Raw genomic sequence first — 22,396 nt, 5'->3', positions numbered from 1 at the left:
GATATCTTAGCCTAAATTATGTCCTGTACAAAGGAAAGGTTTCCAAGTATGGTACATGGAATCCTTTCCCACAAACAGTGGGGATGGGTGGTGGGCTTTCAGTAGAACCAGCACAAGAAACAGAACATGCTCCTCCTCCTCAATACACACATCCCATTACCACCCACCACTCAGCCATGACTAAGAGTGATCCACGCAGCCACTGGGATGCGGAAGTCGATCAGCACCAGCCCATGCCTAACAACAGATGAACTGGATGCCATATCATTCAGCGCTTCATGTCCTAACCTGTTACACTTTGCACAGTTAAACCACTGCCATGTTCCGCACAGAGGTGGCTGCAGCGATCCCTGTTCAGAGCCAGAAGAATACGAAAGTGAAAACTTTTAGGACGTGAAGGCCCATCTAGGATGGGAAGAGGGGGCGCATATATATTGCGAGACAGACCCAGAACTTTGTGGTGCTGGCATCGGATTTATTTTTTTAGGGCAATGACATCAACAGTTCTGCACCTTTATAAAACCCCATCTCAGAGATCCTTCCCTGGAGTAACACAGACGTTCCATGACTGCACATTTATTGAATATTAGAAAAATTACTAATCCAGTTTCCTCGGCTGCAGTGAAAAGGGTAGGCAAATCAGGCCAAAATCCTACCCATTCTCTGTAGCTAGTCTGCAAGAAGAGGACCAGGGTGGGTCAGATTTCAGCCTCAGTGAAATCTGAGGTTGATTTGCCTTCAACTCCATAAAACGTACCACCCCAGTAAACAGCCCTGCTCAGGCAGCCCGCTCAAAGCTATTTCTGGGACCTCGTGAATCGTGTTCATTTTAGCACAGCAGCTGTTCTGAATTTGGAATGATTGCCCCCAAGGTAGGGAGGGACTTGGCTGGGGTGGGCAAGGCAGAGGATACAAGGATCAAAGCTGCAAGAATGCCTTGGCCAGTGGGCAGGGCTGTGTCGGAGCTGAGAGAACATGGAGATCTAGTCCTTTGTTTACAGTGAGCAGGATCTCACTGTCTTTGCAACAGGTTAACCGACAATTCCAGCCACTTCTACTTACAGCAGGGTCACATTTTTCAGATGAATCCTTTTTTTTCTCCAGTTAAAAAAAAAAAAAAAAATGCAGATTCAGGGCAACCAAAATGTTTTGCAAATTCGTGAATTGGCCAAATTGTTTAAGTCGGGGGGGCGGGGGGGGGATCAAAAACTGTAGTTAGCCATTTTCAGTATGAAACATGTTGATTTTTCATTTCTCTCTTTAGCTTGATTTCTATTTAAAAGAGTTTTAAAAACTGAAAACCAAAACCAAATGTTTCATTCGAACCAAATCACACACACCCCTCCCGTCGTCCCCCCCCCCAACGAACCAAAAATCAGCTCTGTGCACAGCTCTATTGCTGCTATGCAGTACAGTCCCTCCCAGCCTGTGCAGATGCCTTTAGAACCGTCCCGGCTCCTGAGTGATGCTTATTATTGGAGCAGGTCAGAAAACGGGGTTATTTTCTCCATGGAAAATTTTGACTTTTGATTTTAAAAAAACGTTGAGTGAAAACAAAATGATTTTCAGTTGTTCAGTTTTCCAATAGAAAAAAAAATCTAAAATTTTCAAGAGAAGACAACATTTCCTGCAGAACATTTTTGTGTATTTAAAGCCGCTCTTTTCTGTTGGGGACAAAAAGTGTTGACGGAAAATTTCCAACCCTATCTGTTGTCACCCGTCCAGGGACAGATCCTGCTAGGTGCTGGGGCTCTCGACTCTCATTGCGGCAAGTCGGAGTTGAGCACCTCAGAGGATCAGGCCCTAATTGTGGGAAATGGCCATGGCTGAAAGAAACTAAAAATCTGGTGTCTTGGCTCTCAAGCAGAATAAAATTTATCTCTAGTCTGATCTCCACCGTTTAACATTCTGGACGGTTATCAGATCTCTCCCAAGGGGACCGAGCTCGTACTTGGTTGGGATTTTGTTTTATGAGCTCTCTTTCCCCAACTAAGTACAGTCAACAGCCCATGAAATGTATTACAACTGTCCCCCTCCTAACTCCCTCTGACCATGACATGCACCATGACTAGGCTGTGAATGGTCTTGAGTGAGCCTGTGTTGCCAACTTTCGTCTGGGCGAGGACAGCACTGGCTTGTGAGTGCTGTCTCTAGCCGGGACATCGATTGGGCTCTAGGAAAAGCAGCTGAGAGTGAGAAACAAGCCTCTGAAGACAAGCAGCAATCTCTCTCTAAAGAAAGATCTAAAAAGCAAGACTCAGATAATGGAGTCCCATCAGCCACATCATGCTATGGCAAGAACTGTGCTATTAAGACTGCACATAAAGTGGAAGAACTGTCCTGTGGACCAAAAGGCTGCAGTTCCATCTCCTGCCGCTAACTGCAGCCATACAGCTTTGTGCTGCAGTATCGTCAGACCTTGTCCACTAAGCATGAATTGGCTAGGTTGGTACTCAGGTGAGAGCCTCTCCAGCTAACACTTGAGTGACTGCGGCACACAAGGATGCTGGAGATTCACCAATTGGGATTCTCCCCTTTTAATCAGGGTTTAAAACAGTGACCCAACATCTCTCCAGGCATATGCTGGTGCCTTCCCCTTTCCAGGCACCATGATGATGAAAATGTATGTTCTTCTGCTATGGCAGTTTAGTGAACCCATTTGGATAAAATAAGAAGTGACCCAAACTTCCACCTAAACCTAGCCGCACGTATATTTGGAAATGTGAAAACATGGGAAATTCTTGATTCAAAACCATCCTAAGTCAGGGAAGTGAAAGAGGGTCTCAGTTTTTCCCAGTGAAGAAGTGTCCACAAGGCAAAATTCATTATTACAACCAGCATTGCTTGGCAACTTTGGTACCTTCTGCTCAGACTGTCCAGGATGGAGTGGTCTCTCTTTTCCACCATACAGGAGACCCCTCCAAGCCAAGGTTGAGGCACATGGGCAAAACTGTGTTCAAAAGCTTCCAATACAGTGACCCATGTCACCCCTGTTCTGTGCAGAAACAAACAATAGAGGACTTCGCTCTCTAGTAAATAATAAAAATGATCTTTATATCGATGGATAACTTTCTTTTTCTGTTTTTCATTTTCACCCAGCACAGCATTTTCCGAGGCTGGTAGGGATTGGGCAAAGGTTTATTGAAATACTCCAAGAAAGGTTATTCTCTTAATATTTCCACCCCATCTATAATCTGTTAGTATCACAGAATCATAGCATACCAGGGTTGGAAGAGACCTCAGGAGGTCATCTAGTCCAACCTCCTACCCAGAGCAGGACCAATCCCCAACTAAATCATCCCAGCCAGGGCTTTGTCAAGCCTGACCTTAAAAACCTCTAAGGAAGAAGATTCCACCACCTCCCTAGGTAACCCATTCCAGTGCTTCACCACCCTCCTAAGGAAAAAGTTTTTCCTAATATCCAACCTAAACCTCCCCCACTGCAACTCTGAGACCATTATTACTTGTTCTGTCATCTGCTACCACTGAGACGAGCCTAGATCCATCTTCTTTGGAACCCCCTTTCAGGTAGTTGAAAGCAGCTATCAAATCCCCCCTCATTCTTCTCTTCTGCAGACTAAATAAGCCCAGTTCCCTCAGCCTCTCCTCATAAGTCATGTGCTCCAGCCCCCTACCCATTTCTGTTGCCCTCAACTGGACTCTCTCCAATTTGTCCACATCCTTTCTGTAGTGGGGGGCCCAAAACTGGACACAGTACTCCAGATGAGACCTCACCGATGCCGAATAGAGGGGAATGATCACGTCCCTCGATCTGCTAGCAGTGCTCCTCCTTATACAGCCCAAAATGCCACTGGCCTTCTTGGCAACAAGGGCACACTGTTGACTCATATCCATCTTCTCGTCCACTGTAACTCCTTTTCTGCAGAAGTGCAGAAATCTCATGAGAAGGCTTGTTTCACCCCAGTTTTGGAGACTGAAATGGTTTGGTTAGGTTTGATGTGCAAAGTTTGAGAGGACTCATGGATCGTCTGAGTTTCGTTATGCATGCCCACTGAGCTGTTTTTATACATATCCCTTGTGGGACAATAGCCACCAGAGTGCAGAATGGAAATCTTTGCCTTGGAAGACCACCCTTTTTCCTGACAGCCTTTTTTTTTATTATTATTATTATGCAGCACTGGGATCATTGATATTGTCAAATATGACTCTTATTGTCTTTTATTTTGCATCCTGCTGAGAATCAGGACTGGAATTCAAAAGAACAGAGCCAGATTTAAGCACCAGGGGCTGTTTGCTCCTCCTTCCAATCCCAGCTCTTGAGGTCAAGAGGGAAGGGTTCCAACTGTTGCAAGAAGACAGATTGTTTTCATTTAAACTCTTGAGAGAGAGACAGAAAAACAAAGGACATGATAATATGCTTCTCCTGCTGCCTACCAACCCTTGGGAGGGAACATTTCAAGGAGTTTTCTGACATGAAATTGAGCAGATTGCTATCATTTTGGCACACAAGAAGAAATGCCATTTCTGCCCACCCCCATGTCATTTCTGACTGAGAGCGACAGAGATCCTAAGTGACCTGACTGCCCTTTACAAAAACAAACAAAAACCTTTAGGAAGATAACATGGGCATCCTTAAGAACAGCATCTGTGGTTCCACTTCCATAGGATATGGGTATAATGGGTATGGTTCCTTATGCTCCAGGCAACAAGCTGATCAACAAAAGCAGACACTGCGCTGACCACAGTCATAGAATGGGTGTCACATGAGGTGGACCAGTGGTCTAATCCTACATGGCAACTGCTGTGATGTTTCTGTTCCAGCTAGGTTCTCTTCTGCTGAACTCCACGCAGCAGCATCCCAGTACCCTTCCTCCACATGTGCCATCCCACTGTATAGTACAGTATGGGCAGGCTCTATGCAATTCCTCCTCAACTTCATTGCTGATGCGCTTCTCTTTCCACCAACAGAAAGCAGTAGGGAGGGGAATCCCCTTGTTGCTAAGCACATCTTGAAGGATGTGTGTCTGAAACCCCATACATCCCATGAGCTGTGGTGAAAGCCACAGCAGAGCTCACAATACAGTGTAAGAAGCATATCTGCAAAATGGGCCCTGTTCCCTCTAATGTGTGAGCCAAATCGATCTTATATCCTTAGGACTTGGTTCACCACTGTATTACAGCAGGTCAGGCTAGGTAGCTGGTGGTCCCTTCTGGTCTTCAACTCTGTGACTCTAATCCACTCATGGCTGGAACTTCATTGTCTTCACTGAAGACACAGGCCAGGTTCAGAGTCTTCTGGAGTCGGATGGATCTGGTGTTCCAATTTAGGACCACCTCTGATCAAAACTGTGCTGGACATGAAATGGGCTATTGGGATCAATCCAGCACTAGACAGACAAGACAGATGGGTCTTTTTGAGAACTAGTTGCAAATTTTCCATCAAAACTCTTTTTCGATGGGGGAAAAGATAAATCAGGTTTTTAATTCAATGACATTTATATCAAAGGTGTCTGCTTTCCATGGAAAAATTTGGATTTTTGTTGCTGAAAAAATGAAATATTTCTGGTTTTGGCTACAACTGTTCAATATTCAGATCTCCACCAAGAACAATAAATCAAAATCTTCCATGGAAAAACTGAGATGATTTTTTTTCTCCCTGCAGAAAACATTGACTAACATGAAAAAAAAAAATAGTTTCCTGACCACCTCTAGCCTTTCTCCTTTCCTGCTCCTATGATTTTATGGGAGTCTCCTTTTCAGAGTCCATCACTAATGGATCTGAACATGCGGACGTGACGTAAGTTAGATAAGCCAGTGGTCCTGAGTCTCTCCTCCACATTGCCCTGCTGGATCAACTGTACTGAGACACAAGGCAGGAACTGCCATATAGCCCCTGTACCTCCCTCCTTGATAGTGAAAGCAATTAATCAGGTGCCAGAGATCCCCGGAGATCCCTCAGCCATATGAAAAGGGAACTTTTCTGTTACAAGAGGTGCCTGTGATTTAAAGCCAGACTAGTCCCTTAAGAAGAAAAAGTGAAAAACATCCGGACTGGGATTCTGTGAGCTGGCATCATGGGCCCCTGCGACTGCTTTATTAAAGTCACCTCAGCAACATCAATTAAAGAAAAACCCTGGCCAGGTCCCCATCCCATTCCCCCGGACACTTGGCACTCGCCCATCCACAACTCGCTAATCCCCTTTAATCAGACGCTACGCAGCTAGGGACATTTCTCTTTTCAGGGCTCTGACCATGTGGTTAAACCATTTGCCCAGGGCATGCAAAACGAAGCTTTCGGGCAGGAAATGTAAAAGCTTAATTTACAACAGGGCATTTAATACAGAGCCAGGGTAGGGGATGGGGTGAGCTGTGGGTGGCGGACACAAGAATCAGTGCTGCTGCTTCCTGGAATTTTGCTGGCTCACCAGTGTTGCCAAAGGTCTTCATCCCTCAGTTAAGACCAAGCATGTCACAGCGCTCAGGCCTTTCCTACAGCATTCAAGGGAGGCCCTTACAGTGGCTGAGCTTGCTAGGACCCTTCTGAGGGCAGGAGCCCCAGCGGATTAATCTTTTGTGGCCCTGCCAATATTTAATTGGCTATGACGTCTGCCCAGCATGGGATCCTCCTGATCTGACCTGCTCTGCCCACCTGTCTTCCTGGTATCTCAGGAAGAAGATGCATCTCTTAGGAACGCCTCTGATCAACACTGTGCGGGGAAGAGGACATGAGATGGGCTATCGGGAACAACCCTGCACTGGGCAGAGAAGACAGATGGGCCTTTACGAGGGCTGGTAGAAAATTTCCTATCAAAATTGTTTTTCAATGGAAAAAAAAAAAATCAAGGGACGATGGGGGAGTGAGACTTTTATCCCCACAATCCTGAAAGACCAGGGCAATGTAACCATCTACAAACAACCCTGTTGGGAAATCTGAGAGAGAGAGAAACAAGGTGGGTGAGATAACAGCTTTGATTGGACCAATCTTCTGTTGTGGAGAAGACAGAGACAAGCTTTCATGCTACCGAGCTCTTTCTTTGGGGGTGGGGGTGTTTGGTGGAGGGAACAAGGGGCAAGAGAGGGCTTACTAATGCTTTGCTGTCATGTTTTAAAGTTTTGCACACCTTTGAAACGGTGGCCTCTATTTACCGCTTGTGCGCTTCCCTCAATCTAGCACTGTCCTAGTTTAAAGCTAGGGAGATCAAGGCAGCTACGTCAGCAGATTTCCATCTCGGACCTTTGCTAACCTTGCGTCAATTGGTGCAGCTCCCCTGAAGTCAGCTGAACAACGTTGATTGCTACCAGCTGAGGATCCCACCTCATAAATCACTTTTTCTATTCCTCCCGCAGAGCCCTCCACTTGTATTCACAATGACTCATCACCCAGGGCTTTTCTAGTCACCTTTTAACAGTGCGAGTTACAAAAAGAGGTTCACATATGATGGATGCGTTATGCAGCCGGAGGGTTGTAATTCTAAAACAAAGCATGTGGAGGACACGTTAGTATTCCATCACTGGATACCTTGGGGATGGGTCCACAAGGACCCACATCTGCATGCTCAAACTCACTGCTTCCCATCCAACTGCATGGATCTGTCTTGCATCCCCTACTGCCAGAATCCCTGCATAAGGTGCACATTGCAATGTATCCTACGGATTACCGGGAAGCTGATACCAAAACTCTGGCTGCCTGGAATTCTTACTGTAGCATCGTCTTTAAAAACAAAACACAACAGTAAACTGCTCTGCAAGGCTCCACTACGCAGCTCGGCCACAGGACTGATACGTTTCCTGTGTGGACACGCTCAAATAATAGCAGCTCCAGCTGACACGTAAACGAAACTCTAAATCAATCGCTGGCAACTGAACTATAGAACAATCCCTTCAGTCAAACACTCCAGCAGCCCCCTTGCTGACCTCGCATCTCTCTCAGTGTCTCGTTTTCTCCCCAGAAACTCAAATCCAGCTTTCTCCAGCACAGCAGGAACCGCCCATGCTACTCCCAGGGAGCACTAACCACACCTTGCAGGAAAGGCGAGGACAGAGAACGCTGCGGAGAGAACGTTTCACTTCCAGGCTGAGCCAGGAAAGGAACTTTATGGCTTTGGTGATCCTGAGAACGTTAGCATCTCCCTCTCTGTCCCTCTGGCTGCAAATGTAGCGCCCAACCCAGGCATGCAGGTCAGGGTCATCCTGAGCTAAGGCGGAGATCTAAATACAGTCATGTGGCCAGACCGTCAAGAAGGTTCGGCACCCTGCTGCTGCCACTGAGAACAATGGAGAATCCCTCCCCTCCCCCGACATTCAGAACAACAGTTGGTCTGAGCACTTTTCAGAGTAACAGCCGTGTTAGTCTGTATTCGCAAAAATAGAAGGAGTACTTGTGGCCACAAGTACTCCTTTTCTTTCTGAGCACTTTGACATGATTCGATTTTCAAGTTAGGTGTTTTAGGGAGAAATCCCGATTCTACTGAAGTCAAGGGCAAAATTCCCATCAACTTCAGTGGGGCCAGGAGTTCACCCTTAGATTGTAAACTTTTGCGGGGCAGGGACTGTTCCACGGTTCTACCACACCTGCTACAGTGAGGCTTCTAGGTCCTACTGCAACATAATACATGGGAGCTGAGCCCTTTCAGACAAATCAGGGCTATCGCCAGGTGCATGGATGCATTCCTACGGCCATCCACATTACCAAAGAGTAGATGGAAACGAAGCAAAATGCCTTGGCGACGTTTTCCCAACCTTCTTACACTTGTAAAAATAGTTGGATGTTACTAACTAAAAACTGCCTAAAAGACATACTGGGATCATCTTTCCTTGCCTTCTTTTCCTGGCTTATAGCTGCCCAGTGTTAGAATATCCCCACTGGGCTTTGCATGCTAGGATGCTTCAGTATCCAGTACCCCAATTTCCATTTGCAACACATGCACATACTCTAGCTTGCTGAGTTTTTTTTTTTCCCCAGCAAGCTGAGGTATCTACCATGCTGTTCAGGAAATCCCTGACCTGTTTTCAATTACTTGGTCATATTTAGTGGTTCAATTTGCCCTAAGAATAGTGCCTTTTCTTTAACAGCACGATGCACCATGCTCTCATATATTGTTTAAATCAAACGCACAGAGAAAAGCTGTAAAGTGACACGGACAAATCAAAGAAGTTACCCTTGGGGACACAACGCATTCCGTAGAGACAGGTTCTGTTAACAGAAGAGCACACTATGTTTTTCTTCCTACAACAAAGGAACAACCTTCAACCTCTTCAAATATAACCAGCTACTTAACCCGGCGGGGTTGGGGATGAGAAAAAATATTTTATGTTTCACTTTTTAAAGAAAGATATAATCTATGAATTGGTGACATAAAACAGAAGGCCTGGGATCGTCTAGTCTGGCCTGCTGGGTAGCTGTCATAATTTTCACTCCCGCAGCCAGGATTTGAATTTCTAGCACTGCCCACATGAGTCATACCAACAGGCCATAAATAGGCCAATTCAGTGCTCAGTATTATTATTTGTATTCTCTCAGTGCCTGCCCCAGAAATCAGGGCCTTGTTGTTCTAGGCACTGTACAGCCAAAAAGGGCAGATCCTCAGCAGGCTGTAAATTTGCCATCGTTCCACCAAGGTCAATAAAGATTTTTGACAATTTACACCAGACGAGGATCTGTCCCAGAGTAAGATGGTCCCTGCCCCCAAAGAGTTTCTGGCCCAAACAGATAAGACAAAGAGCAAGAGAGAAGAAGTAGTATACCCATTTTAAAGATGGGGAACTGAGGCACAGAGAAATTAAGTGACTTAGTCTACGTCATACGGGAAGTCTGCCCACAGCTGAGAAATGAACTCTCCTGAGTCTCATTTCAGTGCCTTAACTCTCAGACCATCCTTTCTCCATGCAGTTTACTGTCTAAACGACTAGGAAAACTCTAGCCCTGTAAATATATAAAAGCCATGATAGATTTGTGTTTCATAAAACTACATCTTTAGAAAACCTGACCTAAGAGGAAAGGTTAAAAAACTGGGCAGGTTTAGTCTTGAGAAAAGATGACTAAGGGGAGGACCTGGTAACAATCTTTAAATATGTTAAGGGCTGTTCTAAAGAGGATGGTGACCAATTGTTCTCTGTGTCCACAGAAGGTAGGACAAGAAGTGATGGTCTTCATCTGCAAAACCCAGTAACAGGCTTCCAAGGGAGGTTCTGGACACTCCATCATTGGAGGTTTTTAAGAACAGATTGGACAAACATCTGTCACAGATAGTCTATGTTTACTTGGTTCCACCTCAGTGCAGGGGGCTCAGCTTGGTGACTTCTCCAGGTCCCTTGCAGCCCTACATTTCTCTGATTCTGTGATCTTTGAGAAGCCTGAAGACTCCCAAGCAATGCTAGGAGCTTCTTGCTTCTAAAAAAAGTAGCAACTCAGAAAAACTAAACTAAAAAATGCCCATTGTGCACTTCCTCTATTGTTTTATTGCTTTGCTCTGATGAGGTTCCAGACATGTCCACAAGGAAACCACATCATCTGAACTGCACGTTCAGTGCTGAGCTCTGTGTCAAGGACCTGAAACCGATGAACAACAACGACGTGGCTGATTACAGCATGCTGCTAACCTCAATTTTTCCCATATATCGTCTTTGTATTTTAAGGAGTTTTTCCATCCATCCCTTTCTTTTTTTCCCTTGTCCGTGCCTGCCGCTTTCGCTTGCTCTTCCCACATTTGTCTCTTTTTCTTTTTCCATACAAAGGTCTCCATTGACAGTTAAAAAAAAAAAAGAAAAAAAAACAACTGCCAGCTTGCAGACTCAGCACATAGCTGAGTGAATTTGACTCCAGTAAGAATCAAAGCTTTTATGTAGAGTGAGGCAATTGGAGAATGCAGTCTCCAAGGAGCTCTCTGCAGCAAGCGGAGGTTGCAAGGTGAGGGAGAGGGTTAACATTTTGCATGGAAAAATGCAACTACCAAATAACTGCAGCTGAACCTGAGCAGGACCCAGGTGATGCTGGTGAGCAGAGGAAAGGACTTTGAAGCGTTTGCAGCTATGATGCAGCAGTCTCCTTTGGTTGAAGGCACATATTCAATATAGTCCATAGTTTAGGAGGGCTCCTACATTCCTCGCTGATGCGGAGCTCTCACGTAGCAGCACACACCTCCGGTTGCCTAGGACACTCCATCCCCTCCTGGTGGGCTATTATTCACACTTTTGTCACCTCGTCTGGACAACAGCAATGCAATAGACCTGAGCATGAACTCTTCAGCTCTTAGGAAACTCCAGCAAGCACACAACCCTGCAGTGCGTCTCCTCAGCAGCATGGCCGACGGCACACAAATCACACCCATCCTCCGCTCTCTGTGTGGTTCCATGCAGAATACCCAGGCAAGTCTGAGGGCTCATCCTTATCTTCAAGGTGCTCGGTGACCTGGGCCCAGCATCTCTAAAAGGGCCTAAAGCTCAGACATGAGGACTATGGTCGACAACCATAGGAGAGAGGAGGAGAGGCCGAGGGAACTGGGATTGTTTAGTCTACGGAAGAGAAGAATGAGGGGGGATTTGATAGCTGCTTTTAACTTCCTGAAAGGTGGATCCAAAGAGGATGGATCTAGACTATTCTCAGTGATAGCAGATGACAGGACAAGGAGTAATGGTCTCAAGTTGCAGTGGGGGAGGTTTAGGTTGGATATTAGGAAAAACTTTTTCACTAGGAGGGTGGTGAAACACTGGAATGCGTTACCTAAGGAGGTGGTGGAATCCCCTTCCTTAGAAGTTTTTAAGGTCAGGCTTGACAAAGCCCTGGCTGGGATGATTTAGTTGGGATTGGTCCTGCTCTGGGCAGGAGGTTGGACTAGATGGCCTCCAGAGGTCCCTTCCAACTCTGTGATTCTATGATTCTATGAACTCTGCTTCTCTGACACAATGGAGCTTCTGACCATCAGGATAAAGCTCATCTGTGCAGGAGATGGAGCTTTCTCAAGCAGTCCGAGACTATGGAACAAATTCCCACAGGACCTAAGGACCATCAAAATCACGCTTGCTCCCAGGGCCAGCTCTGATCGGCCCTCTCTCATGTAAAGCACAGAGCAGCATGGATATCTAAAAACAACAAATCCACCCAAAACAAAACCCTACCCAATCAAAACTCTCCACTGTATACACGATTCTCCCCCTGGAAGGTGCTCAGATACCACAGTGATGAGAGTGGGAGAAGAACTGCAATAGAAATGCTTTCGTTTATTCATTGTCGTTCTGGGCATTTTTCTCTCTCTCCTAAAAGCACCATGCTGAATCCTAACCAAAACTTCTAAGTCACTACAGCAGCGAAGGGATCAATCCTGCAAGGTGTAAGCAATGCCTGGGAACACTGCACACTCACAGCTCCCAGTCAAGTCAATGGGAACTGAGGACACTTGGTACCTCCAGAAGTTGCTCAGCATCTTGTAAGATTGGGTCCTTAAAGCTCCCAGGGTCTGATCCAAATCCTACTACAGTTAACATGAGTTTCTCCATTAGACTCCAGTGGGCTTCGCATCAGGCCTCAATGCAATCCTATTTAAAGGCCCAGTCTTGCAAGCTGTTACTCATCTATCTGACCCTGCTGTCAGTGGCTATATTGCCATTGATGTCAGTGTCTGCTGGATCAGACTGTTAGTCCTTGTTTACCCCCAAAGAAATCCAGAGTGTAATGCCACACCTCTGGGTGGGTCATCCGCAGGGGGCACTGAACTTGAGACTTCTGGATCTGAATACAAGAGACTTTACTGCCTGAGCTACAAAACCCAGCTCTCCTCCCCAAGGTTGTAGCAGGCTCCTCAATCCCAGAGGGTAACAGACAGCCACTCCAAGCTGGTGTGGGTTTCATGAGTAGACAATTGCAGGGTTGGGCTCTCAATTGGCACTAGGTCTGTTCCTCATGTTCATGCTAGGACCCCCGTGAGGCACGGAGAATGAGGGGCCCGCATATGTTACAGCAGGAATACGCAGCCCTCAGAATACTCCTCTCGCCTGAAGCCCACTGCGAAACTACGGAAACTCTTGGTGTGTGATGAGCCTCTTTCTCCAGCTCTGCCCCAGTGCGCTGAATTGCCAGCGATAGCCTCCTTCTACCAGGCGTGATGTAGGGAGGCTATCAGGAGCATGCTGGGAGGAAGAGCTGATAAAAATAAAACAGTCCAGATCTTCCAAAGACCTTTTCTAGGTCAGAAGACAATTCAGAGCGCCCATATCCATTTAGCATACATCCCCATGCCTGGATACAGAGCCCTATGGCCACAGATCTTCAGCAGGACTTTTTAACAGCTAAAAGCATCTCCATCTGTGCCACTTGACCTTCTGCTGGACTTCGGGTGGAATTCACCCCCATGCAGGAGACAGCAGGGGGCCTATGTATCAATACAGTCTCCCCAAATGAGGATTTCAGTGGCACATGGGCCTTGTGAAGGCTCTCTGCACAAGACTGAATGTCACCCCTATTGACTCCAAGTGTTTAGCAAAGGTCCCAACCAAGACTTGAAGATCTTCCAACAAGCTCATGAATTAAGACCTTTTAAAGGGCCAATCTATGCCGAAGGCTTTCCAAACCACACCCACACACACACCCGCACCATCAGGACAAAAGACTGTTCAGTGCCTTCCAATTTGCTATTCTTGCCAGTTTTCCAGCTACCGCCTAGATGGGTTACGTTGGAGAGAAATTCCGATCTAAAAAAATAAAAAATAAAAAGCAGCAGTAATTCAAGCAGCTCAAAGGGCAACAGCGGCTCTGACCCTGGGACTTAGCAAAATAGTAAGGAATTTGCAAGCGCTGTCATTTACGTTCAGTGAGCACAGCTTTGAATGAAACAAAGGGAAAAAGAGATCCCTCTTTATTATATGGGAGCTTCCCTAGGGACTCCCTCAACAGCAGGTCAACTGATCACAATGAGCCAATGAGGAAATCCTCCTTCAGAGGACTCCAGACACAGCTGGATTCTTTCTGCATGACTCATAGGATGAGTCACTGCCCTTGACTAGGAATGATCATTTCCCTTTTATAAAAGAGCCATGGGGTGTACATGTGGGATACGATGCCATAGGGGGAATCCCCTCTAGAGTTCTGTCCTGGAGTTTGGAACAGCCACAGGATAGACTCCTCCTCACCCCAAAAGACTCCACCCCAGGTTTTACGCCAAGTGCAGGCCAAGATGGGGCTTTGAGAGTTTCATCCATGCCCTGTGCTTACCCATGCAGTGCAGCCATGATTGGTAACGCTCAGATTGCATAGCTCAGCACTGAGTCTCAGTGGTTTGAATAAAGGAGCTCCTGATAATGCAAGATAGAACGGGGAAAACCGGCATCCCAAAAGCTAGAAGAAACTGGTGTGTTTGTAAAAGTATACGCTGGGACAAACTTGCGGCTGTGTCTGAGTGCATGCATATCAGACACACACCAGGGTTTCCCTCCTTTTTAGGGCTTGTCGAAACTTCAAAAGGCAATTCGGATTAAGGTAGCGTGTGAATTAAAATCACAATAGCTATTCTGGGATAACGCCATCTGTGGACACTCATATTCTGGAAGAAGAGTGCCTTTTCTGGTTTAGCTTCATCCACTTGGAGTAACGAGTCTGGAACAAGGCCATAGGTAGACAAGCCCTTATTCTCCCTTTGACATTCACAACAACCGGGACAACAACGAACGGCGCCACGAGGCTATGGTATTCACTCAACAGTTAGGATACCAAATCTAACCTTTAACGCTGCGTGCTTGCAACCCACATACACCACAAACAGAACTAGAGAGCTGATCACTCTGGATATTTTGCGAAGGAAAATACATCGTGGAATCTTTCCTCCTTTAAGAGCCTCCTGCAAACAGATTTATTCAGAAGGGCTGACAATCCCTACCCCAACTTTCCTCCTACCCCTTGCCTCGCCTCCCCCGTTCTCCAGGTGCGTGCACACAGACACACACACAGAGCTAAATCATGGAATTAAAGAGATGCTGCCTAACTTCAGCATTCATTCACCCCACTTGCATCATTCCTCTTCGGTGGGTTTTTTCACCCCCATATACCTAGTTGCACAATGTTTAGCTAGACTGTAAGAGCTGGAGTGGAAATCTCCTTCTCCATTCTGATTTCACTTGCACTGAAACAAACTGGCAGTAACTCCCTTGACGTCAATGGGTCTATGGCAATGGAAAACCATTGCAAGCGAGACCTGAATCAGGTCCCTGGTTTTCATATCCATCTACCTCACACATTGTTGGCTCACTACAAATAATAATTAATATCTGGAGGAATTAAACATGCCCCATACCATCCCAAATGAACATTAAGCTTAAATGCCTTAATTTCATTTTTAGTTAAGAGATCTAATTGATTCCTCAAAGGCAATTCTCAAAACTCTCCCCATGCCCTCCCTTACCTTTGTCCCCATTTTCCTGTTTTAGGTTGTAGAAACTGTTCAGGGCAAGGAATGCATCTTGGGGATTTATGGGGCTGTACTAATGATTACTCCTAACAACCATCCTGTGGGCAAATGAGGCTGTTCAGGTACAAAGCCGTCATGTCTGCAAGTTGCACCAAACAGAACAAGGATCTCATGTCCCTGGAAGGATGTTTCTCTTGTCTGCAAGGCCCTTAGGTTTGGACACTTGTGTTTTTTTTTTCCTTCCTCTGCCTTGGGGCTCAACACCCAGAGCAGAGCTTGTTTCAGCAGCTGTGTGGTTGGAAAGCTGCCCATCAAAGGACCTCATTGCCCTCGCACTTAAGATCAGTGTCAATCACTGAAGTCAGTGGAGTCATACTATGGTGCATAATGAGAGGAGAGAACGAAGATGTCGGAGGTCACTGGCCTCTGCCACTTGATGGGTCTCACCCTGACAATGGACCCCAACCTAGACCACAAAATATTGTCATTGTACCTGGCTTTCCAGATTTTTGAGATTTTTTTTTTCACCCCAAAAGATGGTTGCCAGATCTTTCAACTAGCAGCAGTTACAAGAACGATAATAGAATCTGCATCACTCTCCTTCCATTTGTGGATCACAAAGCACTTCACAACTATCAATTAAGTGTAAGTTTTTAACAGCGAGGATAATTATCAACTGGCACCATTTTACCAAGGGGCATGGTGGATTCTCTGTCACTGGCAATTTTTAAATCAAGGTTCAACGTGTTTCCAAAAAGATCTGCTCTAGGAACTATCTGGGGGAAGGTCTCTGGCCTGTGTTATACCAGAGGTCAGACTAGATGATCACAGTGGTCCCTTCTGGCCTGGGGATCTCTGGATTACTCAGCTCCCACATTCCCTCCAACATGACTTGCAAGGAAGTTAAAAAACAAACAGAATCATCCCAGACATTTTGCAAATGGATAAAATGGAGCACTCGGGAACTACGACTGGGATTTTGAAATTCAATGGGAGACAGGTGTCTAAACCTCTTAGGACACTTTGGAAATCCCAGTTGGGATGACGTGGCCACATAGCAAATCAATGGCAGACTCAGAAATGGAATCCTGACTCCCAGTCCGATCCCCTGTATGCCCACTCTACCATTCCATCTCTACAGGACACTGTTCTGCCCACTTTCCAATCATCAGCAACATAGGGCACTTGTTGGCACTGTTCTTAAATTATTCCTGCATTTGATACTTGTCTACAGTATACATGCAAACACGTACAATGAATTAAATAACTATAGGGTCCCAGAGCAGTCAATAATGTAATAGGGAAGAACAATTCCCTCCCTTTCAGGAATCACTGGGTGAAATTCTAAGCCCTGTGTGATGCAGAAGGTCAGAGTAGTTATCCCTGCTGGTCTTAAAAATCTACGGCTGAGATTTTCATACCCACCTAGGAGATTTAGACACACAGTCCCCCCTTGAAATGAATAGGTACAGTGCACTCATATTTCCTAAGTGGCTTTGGAAAAATCTCTGCCTAACAATCTATGCACAGACAAGTTCATGCTGTCTAAAGACAAATCTGTTAGAAATGCCAGCAGGTGTCCCATCCAACAAGAAGGAATGGGTATCATAAGGGAAAAGTGATTTTTTTTTATTTATTCACTGTTATTACTCAGACTACCTGAAATCTTAAAACAAACTCGACACTCACAAATATTTACTGATATGTTATGCTTTATGGACCAGAACACACTGAAATCAATGAGAATCTATCCACTCACTTTAATGGAAGCTGGATCAGGCTCTCTGAGAACGGATGTTCCTATCACTAACATTAAACTTCTGCTCCAGGAAGTATCCTTAAACTTTGGACAAAGATGAAAGTGAGGTGACAGGGCGGGGAGAGGGAGAGAGACAGATGTAGGAAATAAATTGCCAAATCTCCTATTTTTAAAAACAGACCCAAGAGCTGTTTCCTGGAAAGTCTGCTCTTACAGATTTATTTCTCAAGTCCAGACAGAAACCTTGGATTATCTAAGCCATGTGTCTATAAATGGGTACTTTCACTAATGCAGAGGTATTGGAGTAAATATGCCACATGTGTATTTTGCTTATTCACATCTGTATTTATGCCAGTGCCTCCCTCTGAAAAAAAAAAATTCAAAGAGGCTGTGAGGATCATCGTACTGTTTCTTTAAATCTATAGCCGGAAGACATGCAGGGTGAGGAAGTTTTGAGGTAGGCACTCTACAAGGAAGAGGAGAAAGGGATAGCTTAGGGATAATGCTGATTTCCTAATCTTAATAAAACTCCTTATGGAGTTTTGGTGGAAAGCATTTAGTTCTGTGATTCCTTGCCATTGTCACATGACAAAGGGCTAACTCCACTTTCGTTTATTTACAGGACTTCAGACTTCACCAGACACACCAAAATTTCCTTTCTTAATATATAGTTCAAGATCCACAGGAAAAAAGATGAATCCAGACACAGTAACTACAGAGTGTTACATGGAATGCCAGGTATAGTACAGATGTTTATATGCACCATACAGAGAGAGAAATACCACCCACGACACATCCTATTAAGTTTCAAGCAGTGGGTTATACCTGGTTAATAAGGCAAGTTTGATTCTGACCGGCCCCAGGATAGAAACTTTTTATGCCATCTTCAGGACTTTCCAACAAGCCACATGATTCCTCTACAAAAAGCACTTTTTTGTGGTGGCTGAAAAATTTCTCTTTATCCTCAAAGCTGTTAATCCTCATACCAATGCCACAAACTGGGAATCTAAGCTCACCTCCATGGCTGCCTTTGTTAGTGCACATACCCACTCTTATCCTTTCATCTCTCACATCTGGATCCCTGGCACATAGCACAAGGGTATGAAAAGTCAGAAAATGGGAACCACATTATCAACTCATGCCAAGACTTTTAACTGACAGATGTCTGCAGCAAACAGACTATCACTACGCTGCGACCTGTCAGAGTAATCAGGAGGCACCATGCCAATCTAATGATTAGCTTCGATTGCTTGGTGTGTTAAAAAGAAAACCGCTAAGGGAGAGTTTTTGTCCCTTTAAACAAGAAAGTTTGGGCCTTTTTTCCATAGTAAAGATTCATATTCCCTTTGCAGTTCCCTTCTGTTGGTCCTAACAGAGCCGTTATTTCTGCATGCCCTAGGTGTAAGGGCAAAATACTTTTGTTGATAGGATTAACCTTATTATTAAAGGGCTTTTCATCCAGTAGGAATCAGTGTTGCAGATCTAGGATAATTATACCCCAAATGACTCATCAGCCTTCAAACCATGAGGAGCAGAAATCAGCTCAAAGGCGTAAAGAGTCCAGTACTGGCGGCTAAAAGGCCCTGATTAACAGGCCTGCTTGCAACACAAAACCGACAATTCCTAAGTACGTTTATTGGAGAAGGAGCAATGCACTGAAAACCAGCGATGAAAGGGGCTTTCCCCAATCCCATGTCGACGGTTTATCCATGGTCATTTAGGGCCAAGGCAAAAATAACGATGCTGGCACCTAATAACGCCAAATACGGAGTGTGCTCAATGTCCATTGACTTTGTTGGGTGCTGAAGCCACTCGGTAGCTGGCAGAATTGGCCCCTTGGCTGTGGAATTGACACTGTGTTTCAGGCCACATGCCATTCTACGTGACAATGGGAAAGAGACTACTATAGGGAAGGGAGAGTGGTTTGAGAAGAGCCTGCATCCTGCCCTTGGAAAATACATGGTTTCATTGAATGCTAGTCAACTGACAGATGCATCCCTGTCAACTTCTGAATGGGTCATTTATTACTGTAGCTTATTAAAAGAAACAAATTATCCATAAAGTTCTCTTCCAAGGTTGTATAATTCTCCCCCTTCTCGACCAACGTGTCACAAACAATGAGACCACAATGCATGTTTTCCATTGGACAACAGAACTGTCACCTGACATCCATTCCAGACTAACAGGGTCATATTTCTCCTGGAGTAGCCACTCCTATCCTTTTCAACTGTAAAAATATTGATCTGTCCTAACTGGCCAGAGACTAAGAATATTATATTCTTAGCTCATTCTAGACTACTATAAACAGCCAAGGGGAGAAGCAACAGATGGTAACAAAATACTTCATAATTTCCAGAATTTTTATTTCTTTTTAAAGGTCACGCTGTGCATTCTTATTACACTTTTCTCCACCACTAAAGGAAATGGCTGTTCCCAAAAATATTTGCCCAGAAACCTGATTCACATTTATGAGGATCTGTAAAAATAAAGAGAGACTCCAACTTTGTCTGTCAGTTAAATTTAATGTGACACCACTTGTAAAAGAACAGGGGTCACTGTGGCTTGGAAACGAATCACTGAGACAGCCCAGCTCATGTCACTTATGGCATAGCCTCTAGAATAAATCAACGTCTGCAAATAATTTTCTTTTCGTTGGGTTTCTTTTCCCACTTGAATAGTAGAGGTGTATTTGCTCCTGAGCAGGACAAAAGAGAAGTGAGTTTTCACTTCATTGCATTTTATTTCAGTTTTATTTTAGTCCTTTTAAGAAACTGGGATTAAATAAAAGAGGAAAGAGAACTTAACTGTGGTTGGGGGGAAGTTAACCAGATAAAAGAACATTAGACGTTGCCTTTAAATGACCAAATCTGGCTCCTCCCACATTTGAGTAATCCAATATCATACCAGGAAGCTCACTGGGAATACTCAATACCTTTCACTTCAAAGAGAGACGCTACTCAGAACAAGAAGATTTCTATACACCGACAGTTATAGATGCATGGAACCTCCTAGTCCATAATGAGTTTTAGATGGACATACCTCCACACTTCTGATCCAAATCTCCCCGAAGCCAATGGGTAGTCTCCCTAAAAGCACTGCAAAGAATATAGAGACTGACAGTACGTCTAAGCTGCTATGACACTACTAAAATACATCCCTGGCTAATTGTACTGCAACAGGACTGCAAAAAACTTTGTATTCTTTCCATTTAAATTTCTGAAATTGACAAGGATTTAGCAGTCTACAAATGGCAAAAGAAGGTAGTACAGTACCCGATCTGAGGAGCTGACTGCTTTAAAAGAGGATGGTCCCAGAAAATATTCTTTCCTCTATCTAAATATGAAGATGGACATCAGATCCGGTCCTTATCCAGCCAAAGACAATTGCTCCAGGTCATAATCCAATAGATTTGCAATGCAATAGAACATCTGGGAGTAGCTCTGAGGTGATAATTATTTCTCCTCCACTGAGGTTCTATCTATAGATATTTATCTTTCAGTAAAGAATATATTTTCTACCTCACCTAAGAACTTTTTCTTGCAATTTTTGACAAGTCGCTTCCCTCCTTTTTATAAATAGGTCCTCTTGGGTTAGAATGAAGAACCTTGAAATGACAATAATTGATAATTATTCGGTTATGGTCTGAATCCCCCCACGACTTGTCTTGGTAACACACAATCTGTTAAATAGTGGCTGGGCTTCCAAAAGAACTTATGCAAACTTCAGAATTAAGGCTGAAGCTCAGACAGACTGTATTAAATGCTTTTACTAGTCAGTAACATTGGAATCTCAGTTTGACATTAGCTGCCACCCATTCAGTTGGCCCCAACTCTCCTGCAAAACTCCATCATGGTTCCTATCTCACCTTTTAAAATCATCAAAGTGGCTTTGCCCCCAAACCTCCTCTTATTCTTCCTCCCACAGTACTGTAAAAGGAAATCAGAAATAAATATTGCTCTTTAGTATTTGCCGACCACAAACATCTGCAGGTGCCCTTTAGAGCCTCAGTAGAGTTAAGCTATTGTAAGTTCAAAGAACTTTCAAGGTAGATTCATCAGTATTCCTCTATCCTGCCTATGCATTCCAGAGTTAATAATTGTGAAAGTCAATATTAAAATTAACAAAAAAAAAACTTCTCAAAAAGTAAGTAACAAAATCAAGTACTCAGTCCTCGCTTTCTAGAATGCAAAAAAGGTGACTCTTGGAGCTGTTGTTTTTGCCCCAACAGTTGCGTTTTGTAGTTTCTCCTTTACCAAACCCAGCAACAGTGATTTGGAGGGCGCGGGGGGGGGGGGGGGATGCAAGATTGAATTAACAAAAGTACAGGCAGCATACAACAGAGGGCGTAAAAGTTTCTAAAAGCAAAGTTTGCAAAAGCTTTTTGCACCAAGATCTCTTGCTTTGATCCGGGAGAGAAGAGAACCGATTATTTCTTGACAAAAGTTTGCTCTCTTCCAGCAGAAACTATGCAAAGAAGAGACGTTTACAATTAATTCAAAATATCTGTATAGGGAAACAACAAAAAAGTCACTAAAAATACATTTTGATTCTTTTTATTTTAAAGTGAGCCTGGCAACTGGCAGATCTGTTTTAAGGGGTGGGGGGGGGGAGATTGTGTTTTAAGTTTTCTCCCTTGTATGGGCCCCCTGACAAATGGCATTCACAGGACTTGGGCAGCTAGAACTTTTTTTTTTTTTTTTTTTTTGGAATGCATTGGGTAAGAAAAGACAAATGTTTTGCACAGCACAATAGAAAGCAAGCTTTTCTTTCTTGTTACAAGTTTTCTGAAGCCTTCGGGCAGCTCACCCATATATTTGCTCCAGACATAGATGACATGCACATTAGTCAACAGCCATCATGTTTTAACAAGGCTAAGTTAAATAAGGGAGAGAGAAAGCTGTTTCTGTAGCCTGAAGGCAAACTATTTATTAAGGACACAAAGAACCATATAAACAAAAGTGCCTTACCTGCTCTGCTTTGAGAAATTGCATAGAGTAGAAATATTGCTATCGTTTTGGTCCTTATCCAACTTCTTCTTTTCCACCTTGTGTGTGTATCCATGGTCCACAATAAAAGGGGGATCAGCTTGCGTAGGGAGTTGAGCAAATGCTCACACGACCTTAGGTCTGGGGTAGAAAAATCAAAGGAAAAGCCTCAGACCCCCCTCCCCCCAGAAAAAGCAACTTTTATAAAGCCATGAGCTGGAGGTTTGTGTTTGATTGCTATTAACTAGGATGAGGGTCTGAACTTTCTCTGTGACTGTATTTTTGTTTTGGCTTGTCTT

The 22,396-nt window shown here is 44.4% G+C and overlaps 1 protein-coding gene across 1 annotated transcript in view; it reads right to left on the bottom strand.

Annotated features, from left to right (window-relative positions):
* The window catches only part of COL5A1 (collagen type V alpha 1 chain), a 244,255-nt gene extending 222,082 nt beyond the window's left edge, over positions 1 to 22,173 (bottom strand). The window contains exon 1 of the mRNA XM_077835961.1: positions 22,080 to 22,173. Within this exon, the coding sequence (XP_077692087.1) occupies positions 22,080 to 22,173 (94 nt within the window). The remainder of the gene's footprint in view (positions 1 to 22,079) is intronic.
* Between the last annotated feature and the right edge of the window lie 223 nt (positions 22,174 to 22,396).

This window comes from Eretmochelys imbricata, chromosome 16 (assembly GCF_965152235.1).
Source record: "Eretmochelys imbricata isolate rEreImb1 chromosome 16, rEreImb1.hap1, whole genome shotgun sequence".
NCBI lineage: Eukaryota > Metazoa > Chordata > Testudines > Cheloniidae > Eretmochelys > Eretmochelys imbricata.
The sequence above is the reverse complement of the archived record's forward strand: the minus strand, read 5'-3'. Positions and strand labels throughout refer to the sequence as shown.